The sequence below is a fragment of the Oncorhynchus gorbuscha genome, linkage group LG19 (assembly GCF_021184085.1).
Source record: "Oncorhynchus gorbuscha isolate QuinsamMale2020 ecotype Even-year linkage group LG19, OgorEven_v1.0, whole genome shotgun sequence".
NCBI lineage: Eukaryota > Metazoa > Chordata > Actinopteri > Salmoniformes > Salmonidae > Oncorhynchus > Oncorhynchus gorbuscha.
In genome coordinates this window covers 9765478-9785167 of record NC_060191.1, presented here as the reverse complement: position 1 = coordinate 9785167, position 19690 = coordinate 9765478, and the positions used below count along the sequence as shown (strand labels likewise).

Here is a 19690-nt window from a genome sequence, read left to right as displayed (position 1 = left end):
TAAGCAGGAGCTCAGAGAATGGAGCTGTAGACTTGCAAGTTTTTTTTCTACTAAGTATCTGTGATTCTGTATATGTAGAGACCAGTGCAAATATGACTCTGAAAAATTATACACACTGTAGGTTTACTTCTAAGAGGTATAGCCACCATAGTCATATTTTGGGGATTCTATTTCTATCACCATCATGAACTGGTTTATATAACTACTGACCAATCTCTCCATCTCTGGACTCTCTGATGTTTGTGGCAGCTGATTGCATACACCCCTTATTTTAAGCCACATCTGAAATTAAATTAAATGTTGCTCTGTGGGTTTTGGCTGGTTTCTGGCCGGTGCTGTGGTCCTAAGTGACCTGTGTGGTGCCAGGGTTATTATCGACCATCTGCTCCCAGTGGGCCCAGCTGGACGGGGCACTGCTGTAATCTGGTTGGATGATGTCAGGGTCACTGAGGGACAATGATGTCACAGCATAACCATAAATAAGACTCCCTACCAGGGTGATCTAAAGCCATGGTTTTTTATTTGATTGTGAAAGGTGTCGACTAGTTTCTGAGTTGTTAGAAAAAACAAAAATCCTCCATTACAGGGAGAGAATGTGTTTCACTAGATGTCCAGTTAATTTTATTTTGTTTTATATACACTACCTATCAAGTTTTATAACACCTACTAATTCAACTGTTTTTCTTTATTTGTACTATTTTCTTCATTGTAGAATAAGAGTGAATACATCAAAACTATGAAATAACACATATGGAATCATGTAGTAACCATTTTTTTTGTTAAACCAATCAACATATACTTTGTATTTGAGATTCTTCAAATAGCCACCCTTTGCCTTGATGACCGCTTTGCACACTCTAGGCATTCTCTCAACCAGCTTCACCTGGAATGTTTTTCCAACCATCTTGAAGGAGTTCTCACATATGCTGAGTACATATCCTGAGCACTTGTTGGCTGCTTTTCCTTCACTCTGCGGTTCGACTCATCCCAAACAATCTCAATTTGGTTGAGGTCGGGGGATTGTGGAGGCCAGGACATCTGACGCAGCACTCCATCACTCTCCTTCTTGGTCAAATAGCCCTTGCACATCCTGGAGGTGTGTTGATTCATTGTCCTGTTGAAAAACAAATGATAGTCCCACCACTAAGCCCAAACCAGATGGGATGATGTATCGCTGCAGAATGCTGTGGTAGCCATGCTGGTTAAGTGTGCCTTGAATTCTAAATAAATCACTGACAGTGTCACCAGCAAAGCACCCCCACACCATAACACCTCCTCCTCCATGCTTCACCTTTGGAAATACACATGAAGAAATCGTCCGTTCACCCACACCGCATCTCACAAAGACACGGCGGTTGTAAACAAAAATCTTCAATTTTGTGTCTGTTACTTGAAGTCTGTCAAGCATGTGTTTGGGCTGGAACTTCTGAGGCTGGTAACTCTAATCAACATATCCTCTGCAGCAAAGGTAACTTAGGGTTTTCCTTTCCTGTGCCAGTTCTCATGAGAGCCAGTTTCATCAGAGCACTTGATGGTTTTTGCGACTGCACTTGGAAGAAACTTTTAAAGTTCTTGAAATCTTCCACATTGACTGACCATGTCTTAACGTAATGATGGACTGTGTTTTCTCTGTGCTTATTTGAGCTGTTCTTGCCGTAACCCTATTTGGTAAAAGACCAAATCCATATTATCCTCTGTATGGAAATTATAAGAGTACATGGCCATTAAGGCCAGATAATTTGTCAAGATATTCAAACGTTCATAGATGACCAGCAGGGTCAAATAATAATCACCGTAGTTATAGAGGGTGCAACAGGTCGCACCTTAGGAGAAAGGTCAGTTGCCTTTTCATAGCAGAGGGAGAGGGAGGATCGAAACAGTAAGGACGAGGTAGCATGTCCGGTGAACAGGTCAGGATTCCATAGCCGCAGGTAGAACTGCAGAAACTGGATCCAGCAGCACAACCAGGTGGACTGGTGACAGCCAGGACAGGTAGTCCTGAGGAATGGTCCTTGGGCTCAGGTTCTCCGGAGGGGAGAGAAAGATGGGCGAATAAGAGGGAGCATTCTTATGATTTCGACATTCCGAAATAACCTTAGGCTTTCCCAACCGGACCCGATATGCATACATTTATTTGTTTAATATGGAGACTGCTTCTGAATGGACCCGACGACAACTAGAACCATTCTGTATAGACCTGATCAGATCCCAATCTGAATGAGGGAAGCAGCAGAAAGTTTTTTTTTCAGCTACTTTGTTAACCGGAGCTGATAAAGCACGAGAGGCAAAGAGATGCCACTCTAGCAGGCGTGGGAGGGGCTGTACTGTGAGCGAGTGACACAGGGAGGAGGGAGGGAGAGACTGCTAGCAACCAAGCCATCTAGCGCTATATAGTGCCTTGCAAAAGTATTCATCCCCCTTGACATTTTTTCCTATTTTGGTGCATTACAACCTTTGATTTAAATAGATTTTTTTTGGACTTCGTGTAATGAACATGCACAAAATAGTCCAAATTGGTGAAGTGAAATGAAAAAAATAACTTGGTTAAAAAAAACTGAAGAAAAATACAAAATAGAAAAGTGCATATGTATTCACCCCCTTTGCTATGAAGCCCCTAAATAAGATCTGGTGCAACAAATTACTTTCAAAATTTACATTATTTAACTAATTATGTCCCCCTGGGTGCCATATAAGTGTCACATGATCTCAATGTATATATGCACCTGTTCTGAAAGGCCCAAGAGTCTGCAACACCACTAAGCAAGGGGCACCACCAAGCAAGTGGCACCATGAAGACCAAGGAGCTCTCCAAACGGGTCAGGCACAAAGTTGTGGAGAAGTACAGATCAGGGGAGCACCATTAAATCCATTATTTTTTTAAATGGAAAAAATATGCACCACAACAAACCAGCCAAGAGCGGGCAGCCCACCAAAACTCACGGACCAGGCAATGAGGGCATTTATCAGAGATGCCGTAAAGAGACCTAAGATAACCCTGAAAGAGCTGCAAAACTCCAATCTCCGCTGTGGAGCATCTGTCCAAAGGACCACTTTAAGCTGCACACTCCACAGAGCTGGGCTTTACAGATGTGGCCAGAAAAAAAGCATTGCTTAATGAAAAAAAAAAAACATTTGGTGTTCGCCAAAAGGCATATGGCAGACTCTCCAAACATATGGAAGAAGGTACTCTGGTCAGATGAGACTAAAATTGAGTTTTTTGACCTTCAAGGAAAACTCTGTCTGGCGCAAACCCAACAACTCATCATCCCGAGAACAGCATCATGCTGTGGGGATGTTTTTCATCGGCAGGGACTGGGAAACTGGTAAGAATTGAAGGAATGATGGATGGTGCTAAATACAGGGAAATTCTTGAGGGAAACCTGTTTGTCTTCCAGAGATTTGAGACTGGGATGGAGGTTCACCTTCCAGCAGGACAATGAACCTAAGCATACTGCTATAGTAACACTTGAGTGGTTTAAGGGGAAACATTTAAATGTCTTGGAATGGCCTAGTCAAAGCCCAGACCTCAATCCAATTGAGAATCTGTGGTATAACTTTGCTGTACACCAGCACTACCCATCCAACTTGAAGGAGCTGGAGCAGTTTTGCCTTGAAGAATGTGCAAAAATCCCAGTGGCTATATGTGCCAAGCTTATAGAGACATAACCTAAGAGACTTGCAGCTGTATAAAAATTATTATGCATCTTCAAAGTTCTAGGCATGTTGTGTAAATCAAATTCTAGAAACCCCCCCCAAAATCTATTTAAATTCCAGGTTGTAAGGCAACAAAATATGAAAAATGCCAAGGGGGAAGGGATTCTTTCACAAGCTGCTGCAGTAGACTAAGTTGCCATAGCTAGGTTATTTATCATCAATGACTACATAGTATCTGTCTTGAATGACTCAAACCGGGATAAACTATTTAAGCTAACATTAGCTAGCTAGGCTATTTGAGGCTGCATGCATTTTCTCATCCTACAAACATCATCATCTCCTTTCAGCATATTAAGTAGCAGCCTACCTGTTGGTTATTTGTAGCAGCCTACCTGTTGGTTATTTGTAGCAGCCTACCTGTTGGTTATTTGTAGCAGCCTACCTGTTGGTTATTTGTAGCAGCCTACCTGTTGGTTATTTGTAGCAGCCTACCTGTTGGTTGTAGCCTATCCTTCTCCTTTAACTTTTTATTTCATAAATGCAATTCCATCTTCCATTGATTAAATATCTCCTAACTTCCGTGACATTATTTAGAATTCTGGATCCAGACGCTCCCGGATCGAGTCTTGGCTATTCAGGCAAAGGTAGATCCATGAAGACAGGACTGGAGACTGAGACTGGGGGGGTCGGGTGACACTGGCGCAGTCCGACAATACCCACGGATAGGGCCAACCAGGCAGGATATAACCCCACCCACTTTGTCAAAGCACAGCCCCCACACCACCCAAGGGATATCAACAGACCACGGACCTACTACCCTGAGATAAGGCTGAGTATAGCCCACGAAGATCATAGTAAATATTGTTTGATTGATTGAATGCATCTGAAGTGCATTCTTGCAGTGCAATAATATTTTGTCATCTTAGCCTGGAACCTGACAGCTTTTATTGAACTGTGGCCTCTGAACCATATCCCTGGTATGTCTACTTTTATGCATGTCAAATTGGATCTCTTTTGTGCATATCAAATTGCATATCAGATTGGCCACTCAACAGAGATGGCATACATTGGGGTTAAGACTAGCAGGTTAAGGGTCTACCAATCCGTCACTAAGCTGGTTTGATAGGTACCCAACACAAACTGGAAACCACAACAATTTAGCAGTGGGGTTTTAATTAGTATGGAGCGATGATGGGGGTCGATGTTGATGGCACGCTATTCCATATATAGTCAAATGTATTTTATATTTATTTTATAAATATAGTGCACTATTTGTGTTCAGGGCCACCATTTTTGGACGCACACCTTAACTGTCTCCACGCTCAACTAGACCAGACTCTACATCCCTGTGTGTCTGACGCTCCTCTCTCATTATCATGGGCCCAGCCTGCCTGGCAGATGTGGAAGAGACCCTGGCAAAGCCAATGAATAATTAAACACTGTGATTACGATGATGAATGCTCCCTAATCTATTTCACCATATAGTCTGAGCCCAGGGATGGAACAACAGCAGAGTGTGAGGCTTTGTGTGAAGGCGGTGAGGGGTGGGGATGGGGAGGTGTGGTGAAGGGAGGGTGTGGTTTGGGGTGGGAAGGTGTGGTTTGGGGAGGGAAGGTGTGGTTTGGGGTGGGAAGGTGTGGTGGTGAGGGTAGGGAGGAAAGGGAGGCTGGGTTGGGGTGGGACAGGCTAGCTGTCTGGAGAGTGCCCAGATCAGAAGTCAGGGGAGGTGTGAGAGAGGGAGGGATAGAAGGGAGATGGGGATAGGAGGGAAGGATAGGACAAAGAGTGGTGGTATTGAGAGGGAGGGAGATTAATAGAAGGGTGAGAGGACAGAGAACAAAGGGAATGTGGGAGGGCTGGAGGGATAGTCTAGGATGGAAGGATAGGACAGAGAGTGGGGGGTTGGTTAGAGGGAGGGAGTGGACAGAGATCAAAGGGAATGTGGGAGGGATAGTCTAGGAGGGAAGGATAGGACAGAGTGGAGGGGGGATTGAGAGGGAGGTTACAGAGAGCAGAGGTAAGGTGGGTAGGAGGAAAGGAAGGAAGGATGGGAGAGGACAGAGAGTGGAGGTAATGGAGGGAGAGGACAGAGAGTAGAGGGAAGGTGGAAGGGAGGGAGGTGAGCCACACACTCTCTGACCATCTGTGCTGCAGAGGACCACAGAGACCGGCACAGCAATGCTTCTGGCTGTGTGTTTGTAAGTGTGCGTATCAGCGTGTGTGTACGTACGTGCATGCATTAATGTGTTTGAATCCGTGTGTGTGAATACATTTGTGTACAGTGTTTATCCCAGTGTATGTGTGTGCGGTGTGTGTGCCTCGCCCTAGCGGTGGCACCCGGCCAGCCAGCCCTCAGGGAGGCGGGTTGTAAATAAGCAGGTGAAATAACCCAGATCCCTACTGTCAGGGGATTAACCCCTCAGAGGTCCCATGTTGTCGGTTCAGCACCCGACCCCACATCCATCAACATCAGTACACCAGTCTGAACATAGACTTAACATGATCCTCTCAACACACAGCCCTTAGCTACAGATCTAGGATCAGCTGACCCTCCCCAAGTCCTAACCTTAACCACTACAGGGAAGAAACCCAAACTGACCTTAGATCAGCGTCATTAGGCTTGGACTCCTCCCCCCCCCCACACACAGGAAGTGATGAGCCAGATGAGTCGGTGTCAGACGTGCAGCTCAGCTAACATTTATGGCAGGGCCATCTGATGGATTAAAGGGGTTGACAGATGATGGAGTGGCTCCTCCCCCTCCGCTGCCTGGCCTTGCCATGTAGGGCTGGGAGGTTTCATCATTACAGAGGATGAAGTCATCCTGCAACAAAAGGGAGGCGGGGGGGGGGGGGGAACAGGTGTTCCATATTTAATTAAACAAGGGGGTGGGACGTGGTGATGCCAGAGGAATATGTAAATTTGATGGCGGCCCTGGCCTGGCACGAGCTCAGCCCAGCTGACAGATATTTATGGGCAAGATTATGTTTTTTGTTTGGTCTCTTTATTTGTCCCCCTGTACTCAGTCACACACATCAGCTTATCACATCTGCATTGCAGCTTAACTTCCTCCTATCAGAGGTGCATCTGAGAAATGAGGATGACTCTCTTCATGCTATGCTAGGATATCCCCAGACCGCTGTGCTTCCCTCTGCCCTTTGCTCTTTGTGTCAGATACTCAATAACTCTTTGTGATGTTTTCTTCCTTGGAGAATAGGGAACATAGGGACTAGGGAGCACTGTTCATGAAAAGAGCCATCCATCCCTAGTTAGTGGATGATGGGGAAAAAAGAGGGAAATATCAACAGAGAATAAGGAGCAAGAGAGCGGGAAGGAACCAGGAAAAGCAAAAAGGCAATCGATGTCTCTGGGCTTGTGTCAACAGGCAATTATTAATGATGAGGTGTGCTCTGGCTCTTTGCCTCTGCAGTGGTGGAGTCAGGGAGCACTCCTCTCCTGTCCACTGTGTTTAGCTCCCTCAGCAGGAAGGTGGGAGAGAGGGGAAGGGGGCGAGAGAGAGGGCCTTGAAGGAGGTGGAGGGAGAAGGGTGGGGATGGGGCACACACACACCTCAGCTCACACTGTACATCTCTGGGAGACATCCAGGCCTTTACCGTCCAATTAAGGTTGGCCCAGGGGGGAAAAGAGCAGAACAGAGCAGCTCTCCAGCCTCCACCTCTCTCATCTCTCTCTCCGTGGAGGAGCTGGGTAATTGTTAACAGATTGGGAAGTGTTATTGTGGATCAGGACGTCGCCCGGCCGGGGTGTCTGTCTGAGAGGCTCACGCCACTGTGGTCACAGCATAGAGGTCTTAGTGGTCTTAAGCCTAATTGACTAAGAAATAGAATGAAAAGCCCCCATCCTGGCAGACAGAGGAACCCAGGCTGGCTTTTCTACTGAGCAGAGAATGAAGAGACAATTAGAGAGAGAGTTAAGAGGAGACAAAAACTGACAAAACATACTTTTTTGTGTGAAACCAATTCCATTAGGACAAATATTAAGTCTACTGAATATATAGAAAAATAAATTACACCTAGAGATGTTTGATCTGGCGCTCTATTCCTGCTACCCTTTAGCAAGAGCATCTTCTCAGTTGACTGCCTTGTTTAGGTGGGGGCTACACTTGACTGTTTGTTTGATTTGACCATTTAAACAAGATTAGTGACTGGCTGGCAGATTCCCCTAGTGTACCAAGGCAAGCGCCAAGACCACACCAGCACCTTTCATTCAGGTTTTTGGTACTTCCTTCTAAAAGTAATTTAGACCAATTAGCAGAGGGCATGCTATGTTGTCTGACCAACCAATCACAGCCAGATAGGTCCCTGTCAGGAGATGGGTTCTAAACGGTTAGGATGTCGATGTTCAAAATGTTCCATATTCTATTGTATAGAATAGATATGACATTATATTATGTGTAATAAGCTGTCATGCCAGGTCTATGCAGTACATTTCTATCTGCAACCCACCAGATTGAACAGGCCCTGGGTGACTGTAGAACAGGCGTGCTAAACAATTGTCATAAGTAAATGACAGCGTGACGGCAGCTAGTTCCTGTTCACACGCATGTAACTGCACCATACCTTCTGTAAACAACAGTGTTAGTCAGCCTGTCTGATTCACTGACAACTGAGAGACGAGGCTTCTTTAATGAGTCTGTGTTGAGTGGGAGAGTTTACTTCTCTCCTGGGTCTCTCTATTGAAATAGACTGATTTCATGCAATTATGAATGACACACAAACAGAGATACTGTACCTTTTAATGGAGCAGCCTTGATGTAATTCAGAATTTGAATTGTGAGTTTGAAAATGACTATAATGCAAATATGCCAGGGCTTTTATTTACTGAACTGAAGCTCTGATTGAAACATTTAAACTTGGACTATCATAGCCTGCAGTGGTGCCATCAGACTTGTGACTCCCAGTCAGCGCCATGCTGAGACACTGCGTGGTAGGGTGGCAGTCACACCACGGAGGAGTAGGAGCGAGTGGGAGGGTGTGATGTCTGTCCTTGCGTGTTGGTTGTCATGGTGGTGAGATGGTGAAATGCAGAGTGATTATTCCCAAAGTGGGTCAAAGACCACATGTCTATAACTGCTAGCAGGACATGGTAACTTTGAAGAGGAGAGAGCGAGAGAAAGCGTGGAGGACGAGAAGATGGAACAATGTATAAACAAATCCAGGGCTCATTGAGGGAATGCAGGCAGTGTTTGTGATTAGGATTTGTTTTCACGGCAGCCCCATCTAATCTGGTGGTGAATCAGGGAGAACTGGGATTGGCTGAGGTGCTGCCGAGCATCCTCTCCACGCTGGAGGTCAGGCCCTCTGGCTCCAGATGGGCTTCTATTGATCGGAGAGAGCCTGGCGATCCAGTTGCAGGCGAACATCATTGATTTTCTGCAGGCGTGGAGAGTGCAGGCGTGGAGAGTGCAGGCGTGGAGAGTGCAGGCGTGGAGAGTGCAGGATGAAGGCTGGAGCACAGCAGAGCTGTCAGGTCATCTTCTCAAATATCCAGAATATTTTTTTGTGGCGTTGACCTTCCCTGAGTCAAGAGCCATATCTATATCTATTTAACCACTACCTCAGCATTCAGTGGCTTGTCAGTGTGGGCTGTGTAGCTTAAGCAGGCACTTTTATTCTCACACACACACACACACACACACACACACACACACACACACACACACACACACACACACACACACACACACACACACACACACACACACACACACACACACACATTCTTTAACACACATCAATAACATGCTCCCAGAAAGCTGCCAGTTCAGCAGAAATCAACATCTCTTAGCACCACTCTTAATAATATGCAAACAGTTTCTATGTCCACTTACTGTATATAGGAGGTTGAGTCATGTACAGTACCAGTAGTCATAGAGACTTGAATTAATAAAGTCACTACAGTACCAGTAGTCATAGAGACATGAATTAATAAAGTCACTACAGTACCAGTAGTCATAAAGACTTGAATTAATAAAGTCACTACAGTACCAGTAGTCACTCATGGAGACTTTAACCTTAGCTCTGTGCTTTGTTAATTATCGCTGAACTCCAAATAAATTGGATGTCTCTGCACCATTCTGGATCTCCAAACCCCATTCCTCAAGGCCTCGCTCGGCCACGTCCATACAGCTTTCATTATAATCCAATGAACTCATTATCATAGTTTCCATTCATATCTAGTGGGGCTCTAATGCTCAGACTCCTCCGGTCCTTATTATATTTATTGTATATTTATTCATGGGTTTTGTATATATTTATTTCCGATATAAATTTTAATTAGAACTTCAAACACTTTAGCAGCAGTATGCTGAGGCAGAGCTTCCCTTTGATCAGACGTCACTCGCCCTGCTTTCCTCTCTCTCTCTCTCCTCTCCCCCTTACCCCTGGGCATCTTGATGCTAATAGGCTGAGTTGCTCTTCTTGCCTGTCAGTCCATCTGTCTGTCTATGGAGATTAAAGCAGTCGGGCCAGTCACAAGGCGGGTTGAATGGGTTCTGGGTTGCCACTTTCAGTGTGGATAGGGATATTGTTTGAACTTTCTGTCATATCAGTTTTCATAAGTGACTCTTGGCTGTTAAGCCAGAAGAATGGCAAGACTGAGCGAAATTATTTGTTAGGTAATGTTCAAGCATTTCTTTTGAAATATTCCTCTACTTTTTCCGCACCAAAGAGGAGTCATATCTCTGTACTATATATACTGTACGTGTGAACACAACACCTGATCACTCCATCCCTCTATGTCCCTTTCTAAATTAATCATAGTGAGGCATTTACGTCATAATACTCAGCTTGTGTTAGAAAACGAGCATGTTTGGTCTCTAGATCTGGGGAGATTATCTCCTGCAGTGTGTACATCATTGTCTCCCCTCCCTTCTCTACTGTACTCTCCTCCTTTCCTCTCCCTTCCTCTCCTACTATCACCCCTCCTCCCTCCCTCTCCTGTGTGTTAATGTACTTGAAGTGGCCCGGCGGTCAATGAGCTTGTATTAACACCTGACTGGGAGCAGCGGGGCTGGGGCCCGGCTGGTGTTTGTTCTTCCACGGTGCCTCCCATGGGCCCGACCCCCAGGCTGCAGGCAGATGGAACGGATCCCATGATCAATAACAACATCCTAGCAGGCTGTTGAGAGAGGGGAGGGGGGGAAAAGAGAACAAGAGAGCTCAGGGAGAGAAACGGTAGGCCAGAGATTGAGAGAATAGAGGGAGTGGTAGAAAGAGGATAAAAGAGGGGCAGATGGGAGCAAGCTTTACAGTGTATAGTTGTTGTACATTTCCTATCTTTATATTCTCAACTCTTAACATTGCTAACAAAATCAGGGGGTAGTTTCAGTCGATAAATCAGGCTTATTCATCTACTTTTGGTGTCACTCAATGCATGATCTGGTATAAATCTTTTCTGAGCTTTGTCTCTGCCAATATTCTCTCACTGTAGCTACAGTGTGTGAGACGAAATGGTATATGCATTAGCTTGAAAGTCCATTTTTCTCTCTCTCTCTCCTCATATTTATATATATATCTCAGTTGAAGTCGGAAGTTTACATAGAGTTAGGTTGGAGTCATTAAAACTGGTTTTTCAACCACTCCACAAATTTATTGTTAACAAACTATAGTTTTGGGCATGTCTGTTAGGCCATCTACTTTGTGCATGACACCTGTAATTTTTCCAACAATTGTTTACAGACAGATTATTTCAATGTATCACAATTCCAGTGGGTCAGAGGTTTAGATACACTAAGTTGACTGTGCCTTTAAACAGCTTGGAAAATTCCAGAAAATGACATTATGGCTTTAGAAGCTTCTGATAGGCTAATTGACATCATTTGAGTCAATTGGAGGAGTACCTGTGGATGTATTTCAAGGCCTACCTTCAAACTCAGTGCCTCTTTGCTTGACATCCTGGGAAAATCAAAAGAAGTCGGTCAAGATCTCAGAAATAAAATTGTAGACCACAAGTCTGGTTCATCCTTGGGAGCAATTTCTAAACGCCTGAAGGTACCACGTTCATCTGTACAAACAATAGCATGCAAGTATAAACACCATGGGACCATGCAGCCGTCATACCGCTCAGGAGGGAGACGTGTTCCGTCTCCTCGAGATGAACGTACTTTGGTGCAAAAAGTGCAAATCAATCCCAGAACAACAGCAAAGGACCTGGTGAAGATCCTGGAGGAAACAGGTACAAAAGTATCTATATCCACAGTACAACGAGTCCTATATAGACTTAACCTGAAAGGCCGCTCAGCAAGGAAGAAGCCACTTCTCCAAAATCGCCATTAAAAAAGCCAGACTGCGGTTTGCAACTGCACAAGGGGAAGAAAATCTTACTTTTTGGAGAAATGTCCTCTGGTCTGATGATACAAAAATAGATCTGTTTGGCCATAATGGCCATCGTTATTTTTAGAGGAAAAAGGGGGAGGCTTGCAAGCCGAAGAACACCATTCCAACCATGAAGCACGGAGGTGGCAGCATCATGTTGTGGGGGTGATTTGCAGCAGGAGGGACTGGTGCACTTCACAAAATAGATAGCTTCATGAGGAAGGACAATTATGTGGCTATATTGAAGCAACATCTCAAGACATCAGTCAGGAAGTTAAAGCTTGGTCGCAGATGTGTCTCCAAATGGACAATCACCCCAAGCATACTTCCAATGTTGTAGCAAAATGGCTTAAGGACAACAAAGTCAAGGTATTGGAGTGGCCATCACAAAGCCCTGACCTCAATACCATAGAAAATGTGTGGGCAGAACTGAAAAAGCGTGTTCGAGCAATGAGGTCTACAAACCTGACTCAGTTACACCAGCTCTGTCAGGAGGAATGGGCCACAATTCACCCAACTTATTCTGGGAAGCTCGTGGAAGACTACCCAAAATGTTTGACCCAAGTTAAACAGTTTAAAGGCAATGCTATCAAATACTAATTGAGTGTATGTAAACTTCTGACCCGCTGGGAATGTAATGGGAATGTAAATGAAAGAAACTATTCTACTATTATTCTGACATTTCCCATTCTTTAAATAAAGTTGTGATCCTAACTGACCTAAGACAGACACAATTTTTACTCTGATTAAATGTCAGGAATTGTGAAAAACTGAGTTTAAATAAGGTGTATGTAAATTCTGACTTCAACTGTATATAAATGCATGCACACACAGAGAATGGATGCAACGATGTATACACATAGACACACACTCTCTCTGCAGCTAAGCCATTGTTTGTGTTGGGAGATAGATCAGAGAGACTGTATCAGCTGGTACATTTAGACTAATCTAAGGTCCTGTCCTTCATTCTCAAAATTGAAGTAAACAATACAAATTAACAGTAAACATTACACTCTCTCTCAGGACAATCATAGCAAAGTATTTCTCTCCCTCCTCCCTCTCTCCTTCCATCTATTACTCTTTCTATTTCTAAACTTCTCTCTTCTCGTTCTACCACACCTCACCTCACCCCCTATCTACCTCCCTCTCTCTAGGCCTTGGCCATGGCTGAGGTGAATGGACCGGGGCCCCTGGTGGCCGAGCCGCAGATTGCCATGTTCTGTGGGCGTCAGCTGCTGCACATGAACCCTGAGACTGGCCAATGGGAGCCTGACCCTCAGGGCCGCCAGGGCTGCTTCACAGAGCCCAACCAGATCCTGTCCTACTGCCAAGAGGTAGGAGCCAACAACACTGCTATGGTTATGAGATCGACCTCCTACTGCACTGCTACTGCACTGTAATGCTCCGCTCATCTCCAATGCTGCTGCAATAGCATACCAGAGAGCAGATACTTTAAATAGGTTTATGGATATAAAGATGGTGGTAGATTCAGGGCCTTCAGAAAGTATTCATACCCCTTGACTTATTTTTACAAACTGAATTCAATATGGAGTAAAACAAAATTAAGACAAAAGTGAAAATGTTTTTGCAAACGATTACAAGCATACCCATAACATGATGCAGTCAGAACTATGCTTGAACATATGGAGAGTGGTACTCAGTAGTGTGTTGTGTTGGATTTGCCCCAAACATATTCAGGACAGAATGCATGTTCTGGAATATTTTTCTTCTGTACAGACTTCTTTCTTTTCAGTCTGTCAATTAGGTTAGTATTGTGGCATACGGTAACTACAATGTTGTTGATCAGTTTTATCCTCCACAGCCATTAAAACTATGTAACTGTTTTAAAGTCACCATTGGCCTCATGGTGAAATTCCTGAGTGGTTTCTCTCCTCTCCGGCAACTAAGTTAGTAAGGATACCTGTATCTTTGTAGTGACTGGGTGTATTGATACACCATCCAAAGTGTAATTAATAACTTCACCATGCTCCAAGGGATATATATATATATATATATATATATATATATATATATATATATATATATATATATATATATATTTTACCCATCTACCAATTGGTGCCCTTCTTTGCGAGGCATTGGAAAATATCTCTGGTCTTTGTGGTTGAATCTGTGTTTGAAATTCAGTGCTCGACTGAAGGGCGTTACAAATATTTGTGTGTGTGTGGGGTACAGAGATGGGGTAGTCATTCAAAAATCATGTTTAACACTATTGCACACAGTGAGTCCATGCAACTTATTATGTGACTTGTTAAGCACATTTTTACTCCTGAACTTACTTAGGCTTGCCATAACAAAGGGTTTGAATACTTATTGACTCAAGACATTTCAGCTTTCAATTTTAAATTGATTTGTAAACATTTAAAAACATCATTCCACTTTGGCATTATGGGGAATTGTGTGCAGGCCAGTGACAAAAACATCTACATTTTATCCATTTTAAATTCAGGCTGTAACAACAACATTTGGAAAACGTCAAGGGGTGTGAATACTTTCTAAATGCACTGTAAATGGGTGGACAGGCTGGTATAGATACCTCACACAACATTATGAATAGGAGCAGGAGTAGCCAACCCTAATCTTCCAATCTGTTATACTTGGTTTGTCTTGTCCTATCAAATATATATATATATCTCAAATCTATATATATAGTAGAGTGATGGTGGTCAGGAGGAAATATTTATTGATATTTCCTGAATATTAATACAACCATCCATCGATCTGCCTCCTGCCACGTTTATCCCCCTAAGTCCTTTAAGTCTTCTGCATGCCAAACTTAAGGAATATCAATGGCCTGACAGGGCTAGCCACAGCCTTGGTTTGATTCGAGACTCTGCTCCCCCTCCCCAACAAGAGCAAGGAGACAGTTTTTATAAAAGGACATCATGCGCCACCTGGTGGCTAAATGAAGCACAGTGGGTAAAGAAAACAGCAGTCACACAGTTGAAATGGCTGTAATGTGATTACCCAGCTCATTATGAGTCTGTGATTGCTTTTCCACAAAAGCGTTCCTTTTTCCTCAAAGTCTGTGGATCCGGCTCTCAGACAGCGTGCCAAATACATTTCTCAATCCATTAAACCTCATTATAGGGCTGTGCTTATGCCATTGCCCTACATTTTAATTGAAAGTAGTCAGATGTGAAATTGGGATTATTGAAAGAATTGGAAGTGGGATTGTATAGGTCAACTTTTTTTCAGACTGGAATTTTCCTTACAACTTAAGGAGAATATCAGTGTATGACGTGCATAGTCAGAAAATAGACCCTTAGGGCCAAAGTGTTTCAGACCGTTGCATGAGTCTCTCCTTTTTACCTTTCTCCCTATTGATTGTGCTATCCTCTCTCCTTCTCCTCCTCTCTCCTCCTCTCTCCCGCTCCCTCTTGCCCTCCCCTCCTATTTCCCTCTTGCCCTCCCCTCCTATTTCCCTCTTGCCCTCTCCTCCTCTCTCCCTCCTCCTCTCTCCCTCTCCTCCTCTGTCCCTCTGTCTGTACTGTATGTCTCCTCCCCCCTCAACCCTCCTTTCCCCTCTGCATTTGTCTGACCCTGTTGCCTCTCTCCTCCCTGATGCCCTGTCTGTCCATATCCTCCATCCATCTGTCCCTCCCTCTGTCTTTCTGTCTGTCTCCCCCGCCATCTGTCTGCCTTTCCATCTGTCCAACCAGATGTACCCAGCCCTACAGATCTCCCATGTGGAGGAGTCCTCCAGCCCCGTCACCATCCCAGCCTGGTGTAAGAAGGGCTGGGGCCACTGCCAGACACGCCCCTTCATCGTCATGCCCTACCGCTGCCAGGGTAAGAACAACACGTCTGCAATGTCTGCACCCTCGGCATCATCATCATCATCATTCTAATCTTCAGCATATCCCTACACAAACATCACTCAAAACATTGCACAACTTCCTTATGATCATCCACCCCATATCGGAGGATAACTTTATTATATTAATAAGTAACATCATGTCATCATTATGTTTAATACAAAGCATGTCATTTCCATGATATGGTTAAGTAGCGTTCAAATTCAGCCTCGGGGAAGTAATAATAGAAATGGACATAGTATGTCTAATAGTTCATATGAATGGATTCCATTGTCAAAGCTTTGTCAGGTGCACCAAAGGGCTTCACTCTATTAAAATGGTGGAAAGGTCTTTCAGTCTGTGTTGAATTTTAACCCACTTGTCCCCACATTTTTCCAAACATGCCACTATGCACATCTTATACCATTAGTAACCCTAACATGTAATCCAAATTGCTTTAAAAAATTACATTAATGGAAATGATGTACAAATAATTGTGAGTGCTGGGAACATAGTTCTCTGCCTATAATAAAATGAACAGACATTTGCCCCAATATCTACGGTATATACCTCCGCTAATTTACCTACACACCTCAATCCAATTACCCACACACCCCATCCCTCTCTCCCCATGCCCTAACCCTAACACCCACATGCCAATACCCTAATATTGAATACAATCAAGTACTGATACACCTATATCCTAGCCCTGAATGATACACCCATATCCTAGCCCTGAATGATACACCCATATCCTAGCCCTGAATGATACACCCATATCCTAGCCCTGAATGATACACCCATATCCTAGCCCTGAATGATACACCCATATCCTAGCCCTGAATGATATACCCATTTTTATTTTTTTATTTCACCTTAATTTAACCAGGTAGGCTAGTTGAGAACAAGTTCTCATTTGCAACTGCGACCTGGCCAAGAGTTACACATGGAATAAACAAACATTCAGTCAATAATACAGTAGAAAAGTATCTATACAGTATGTGCAAATGAGGTAGGATAAGGGAGGTAAGGCAATAAAAAAGCCATGGTGGCGAAGTAATTACAATATAGCAATTAAACACTGGAATGGTAGATGTGCAGAAGATGAATGTGCAATTAGAGATACTGGGGTGCAAAGGTGCAAGATAAATAAATACAGTATGGGGATGAAGTAGTTGGATGGGCTATTTACAGATGGGCTATGTACAGGTGTAATGTTCTGTGAGCACGCACACATTCTCATCGACTGGCTTGCAGTGGAGCTGGTTGAAAGCTTCAAGTTCAACAAACCAATATGGTCCGAGCACACCAAGACCGTCATGAAGAGGGCACGACAAAACCTATTCCCCCTCAGGAGACTGAAAAGATTTGGCATGGGTCCTCAACTCCTCAAAAGGTCCTACAGCTGCACCATCGAAAGCATCACTGGTTGCATCACTGCCGGGTATGGCAACTGCTCGGCCTCCGACCGCAAGGCACTACAGAGGGTAGTGCGAACAGCCCAGCTTCCTGCCATCCAGGACCCTTATACCAGGCAGTACCAGGCAGTGTCAGAGGAAAGCCCTAAAAACTGTCATGGACTGTTCTCTCTGCTACCGCACGGCAAGCGGTACTGGAGCACCAAGTCTAGGTCCAAGAGGCTTCTAAACAGCTTCTATCCCCAGCCATAAAACTCCTGAACACCCAATCAAATGGCTACCCAGACTTTTTGCATTGCCCCCCCCCCCTTCTTTTACACCGCTGCTACTCTGTTGTTATCATCTATGCATAATCACTTTAATAACTTCATGTACATATTACCTCAACTAACTGGTGCCCCCACACATTGACTCTGCACCGGTACCCCCCTGTATATAGTCTTGTTATTTTACAGCTGCTCTTTAATTTCTTGTTACTTTTATTTCTTTTCTTATTTTGTCGGTTAGGGGCTCGTAAGTAAGCATTTCACTGTAAGGTCTCTACAGCTGTTGTATTCAGCATTTCACTGTAAGTCTCTACAGCTGTTGTATTCGGCGCATGTGACACATTTTTTTAAAATTGTTTTTATTTTATCTTTATTTAACTAGGCAAGTCAGTTAAGAACAAATTCTTATTTTCAATGAAGGCCTAGGAACAGTGGGTTAACTGCCTGTTCAGGGGCAGAACAACAGATTTTTACCTTGTCAGCTCGGGATTCCATCTTGCAACCTTTCAGTTACTAGTCCAACGCTCTAACCACTAGGCTACCTGCCGCCCCTAATAAAATTTTATTTTTAATCATACTCGACACCTTTATAATGCATAATATATTGCTTATTTGTTAATAAATACAACTTTAACTTCTCTAGAGCATGTGAAGTACAAAAGTTATTATTTTCACTATTGTTAACGATGGAATCAAATGACTTAAATTAAAATCTGAAATTAAGCATATTTCACATTTTTCTGTCCTTGACTGACTGCCTGCAGCTATTGAAAGTAGAACTGCAGGCAGCAGCACACCATTGTGTTCTGGATCAATCTCCACTCCCCTCCTCAGCCCAGACAGTGCAGAGGCACTGTAATGAGTTGCCATTATATTATAATACTGAACCTTTCTAGTTCAAGTCTCTGTCTCTCGCTCTCTGGTTTATGGATGTTTATCAATGTTTTTTTATCAATTAAAAAATGTTACAACCAAGGAGAGTGTTAAAATATTCTCCTCTCATTCCATGTCCCTCCTCTCTCTCTCTTGCTCTGCAGTGGGTGAGTATGTGAGTGAAGCCCTGTTGGTTCCAGACCGATGCCGTTTCCTGCACCAAGAACAGATGGATGCCTGTGAGAGCTACGTCTACTGGCACAACATAGCTAAGGAGGTGCGGGTGGAGCGACATTATATTAGCTAAGATTATATTAGAGTTAATTAAATTTCAATTAATTTCTTAAGTTTGAATTGGGTTTTAACACCACTAGGACTCTTTTATAGAGAGTTAGCATAGACTTCTATGAGACAGTACACTTGGACTTGGACTAATTGAGTCAATAACTAAACTGCAATGTAGACTACAGTAAAAGACTGGGGCTGGAAGCTAACTGTACCCAGCTGGGTGTAGTGTAACATACAGTATCATACTGTATCTGCAGAGAGAGCAGCTAGAGGAGTTTAATATAGGCCGGGGAGGTGAGGCAGTTTATTGGAGGTGAGGCAGTTTATTGGAGGCCGGGGAGGTGAGGCAGTTTATTGGAGGCCGGGGAGGTGAGGCAGTTTATTGGAGGCCGGGGAGGTGAGGCAGTTTATTGGAGGCCGGGGAGGTGAGGCAGTTTATTGGAGGCAGTTTATTGGAGGCAGTTTATTGGAGGCAGTTTATTGGAGGCAGTTTATTGGAGGCAGTTTATTGGAGGCAGTTTATTGGAGGCAGTTTATTGGAGGCAGTTTATTGGAGGCAGTTTATTGGAGGCAGTTTATTGGAGGCAGTTTATTGGAGGCAGTTGATTGGAGGCAGTTGATTGGAGGGGGAGGTGATGTAGTTTTTATAATTCACCTTCATCATGCTGATCGTATTCTATTCCTCCTGCTAGTTAGTTCCCTTTGATCACATTCACATTTCCTCTCTTTTTCTATACACCCCTGATCTCTCTCTAGTTCACCTTGGTCTTTTCCAATCTTGATCCATGTTGAACAGATTTCTCTCATTTCTCACTCTTTCTGTTTCAGGCCTGCACAGCAGACGGTCTGGAGCTGCATAGTTATGGGATGCTGTTGCCATGCGGAGAACGTTTCCGTGGGGTGGAGTATGTGTGCTGCCCAGGGAGGGGCGGGTCCAGTGGCAGGGGGGAGACGGAGGGAGGGGATGTTCTCCCAGCAGGACCCCAGGCCCTCACCCCTCAGGTCAAAGTCAACGCAGGGTGAGTCCCATTACCCCTGC

At 44.1% G+C, this 19690-nt stretch overlaps 1 protein-coding gene across 2 annotated transcripts in view; it reads left to right on the top strand.

The window, feature by feature from the left end:
- The window catches only part of LOC124005188 (amyloid beta precursor like protein 1-like), a 49662-nt gene that overhangs the window by 19980 nt on the left and 9992 nt on the right, over positions 1 to 19690 (top strand). For both annotated transcript variants that reach the window (XM_046314191.1, XM_046314189.1), the window contains exons 2-5: positions 13143 to 13322; positions 15672 to 15801; positions 18528 to 18640; positions 19480 to 19670. In XM_046314191.1, coding sequence (XP_046170147.1) covers positions 13143 to 13322; positions 15672 to 15801; positions 18528 to 18640; positions 19480 to 19670 — 614 coding nt within the window. The remainder of the gene's footprint in view (positions 1 to 13142; positions 13323 to 15671; positions 15802 to 18527; positions 18641 to 19479; positions 19671 to 19690) is intronic.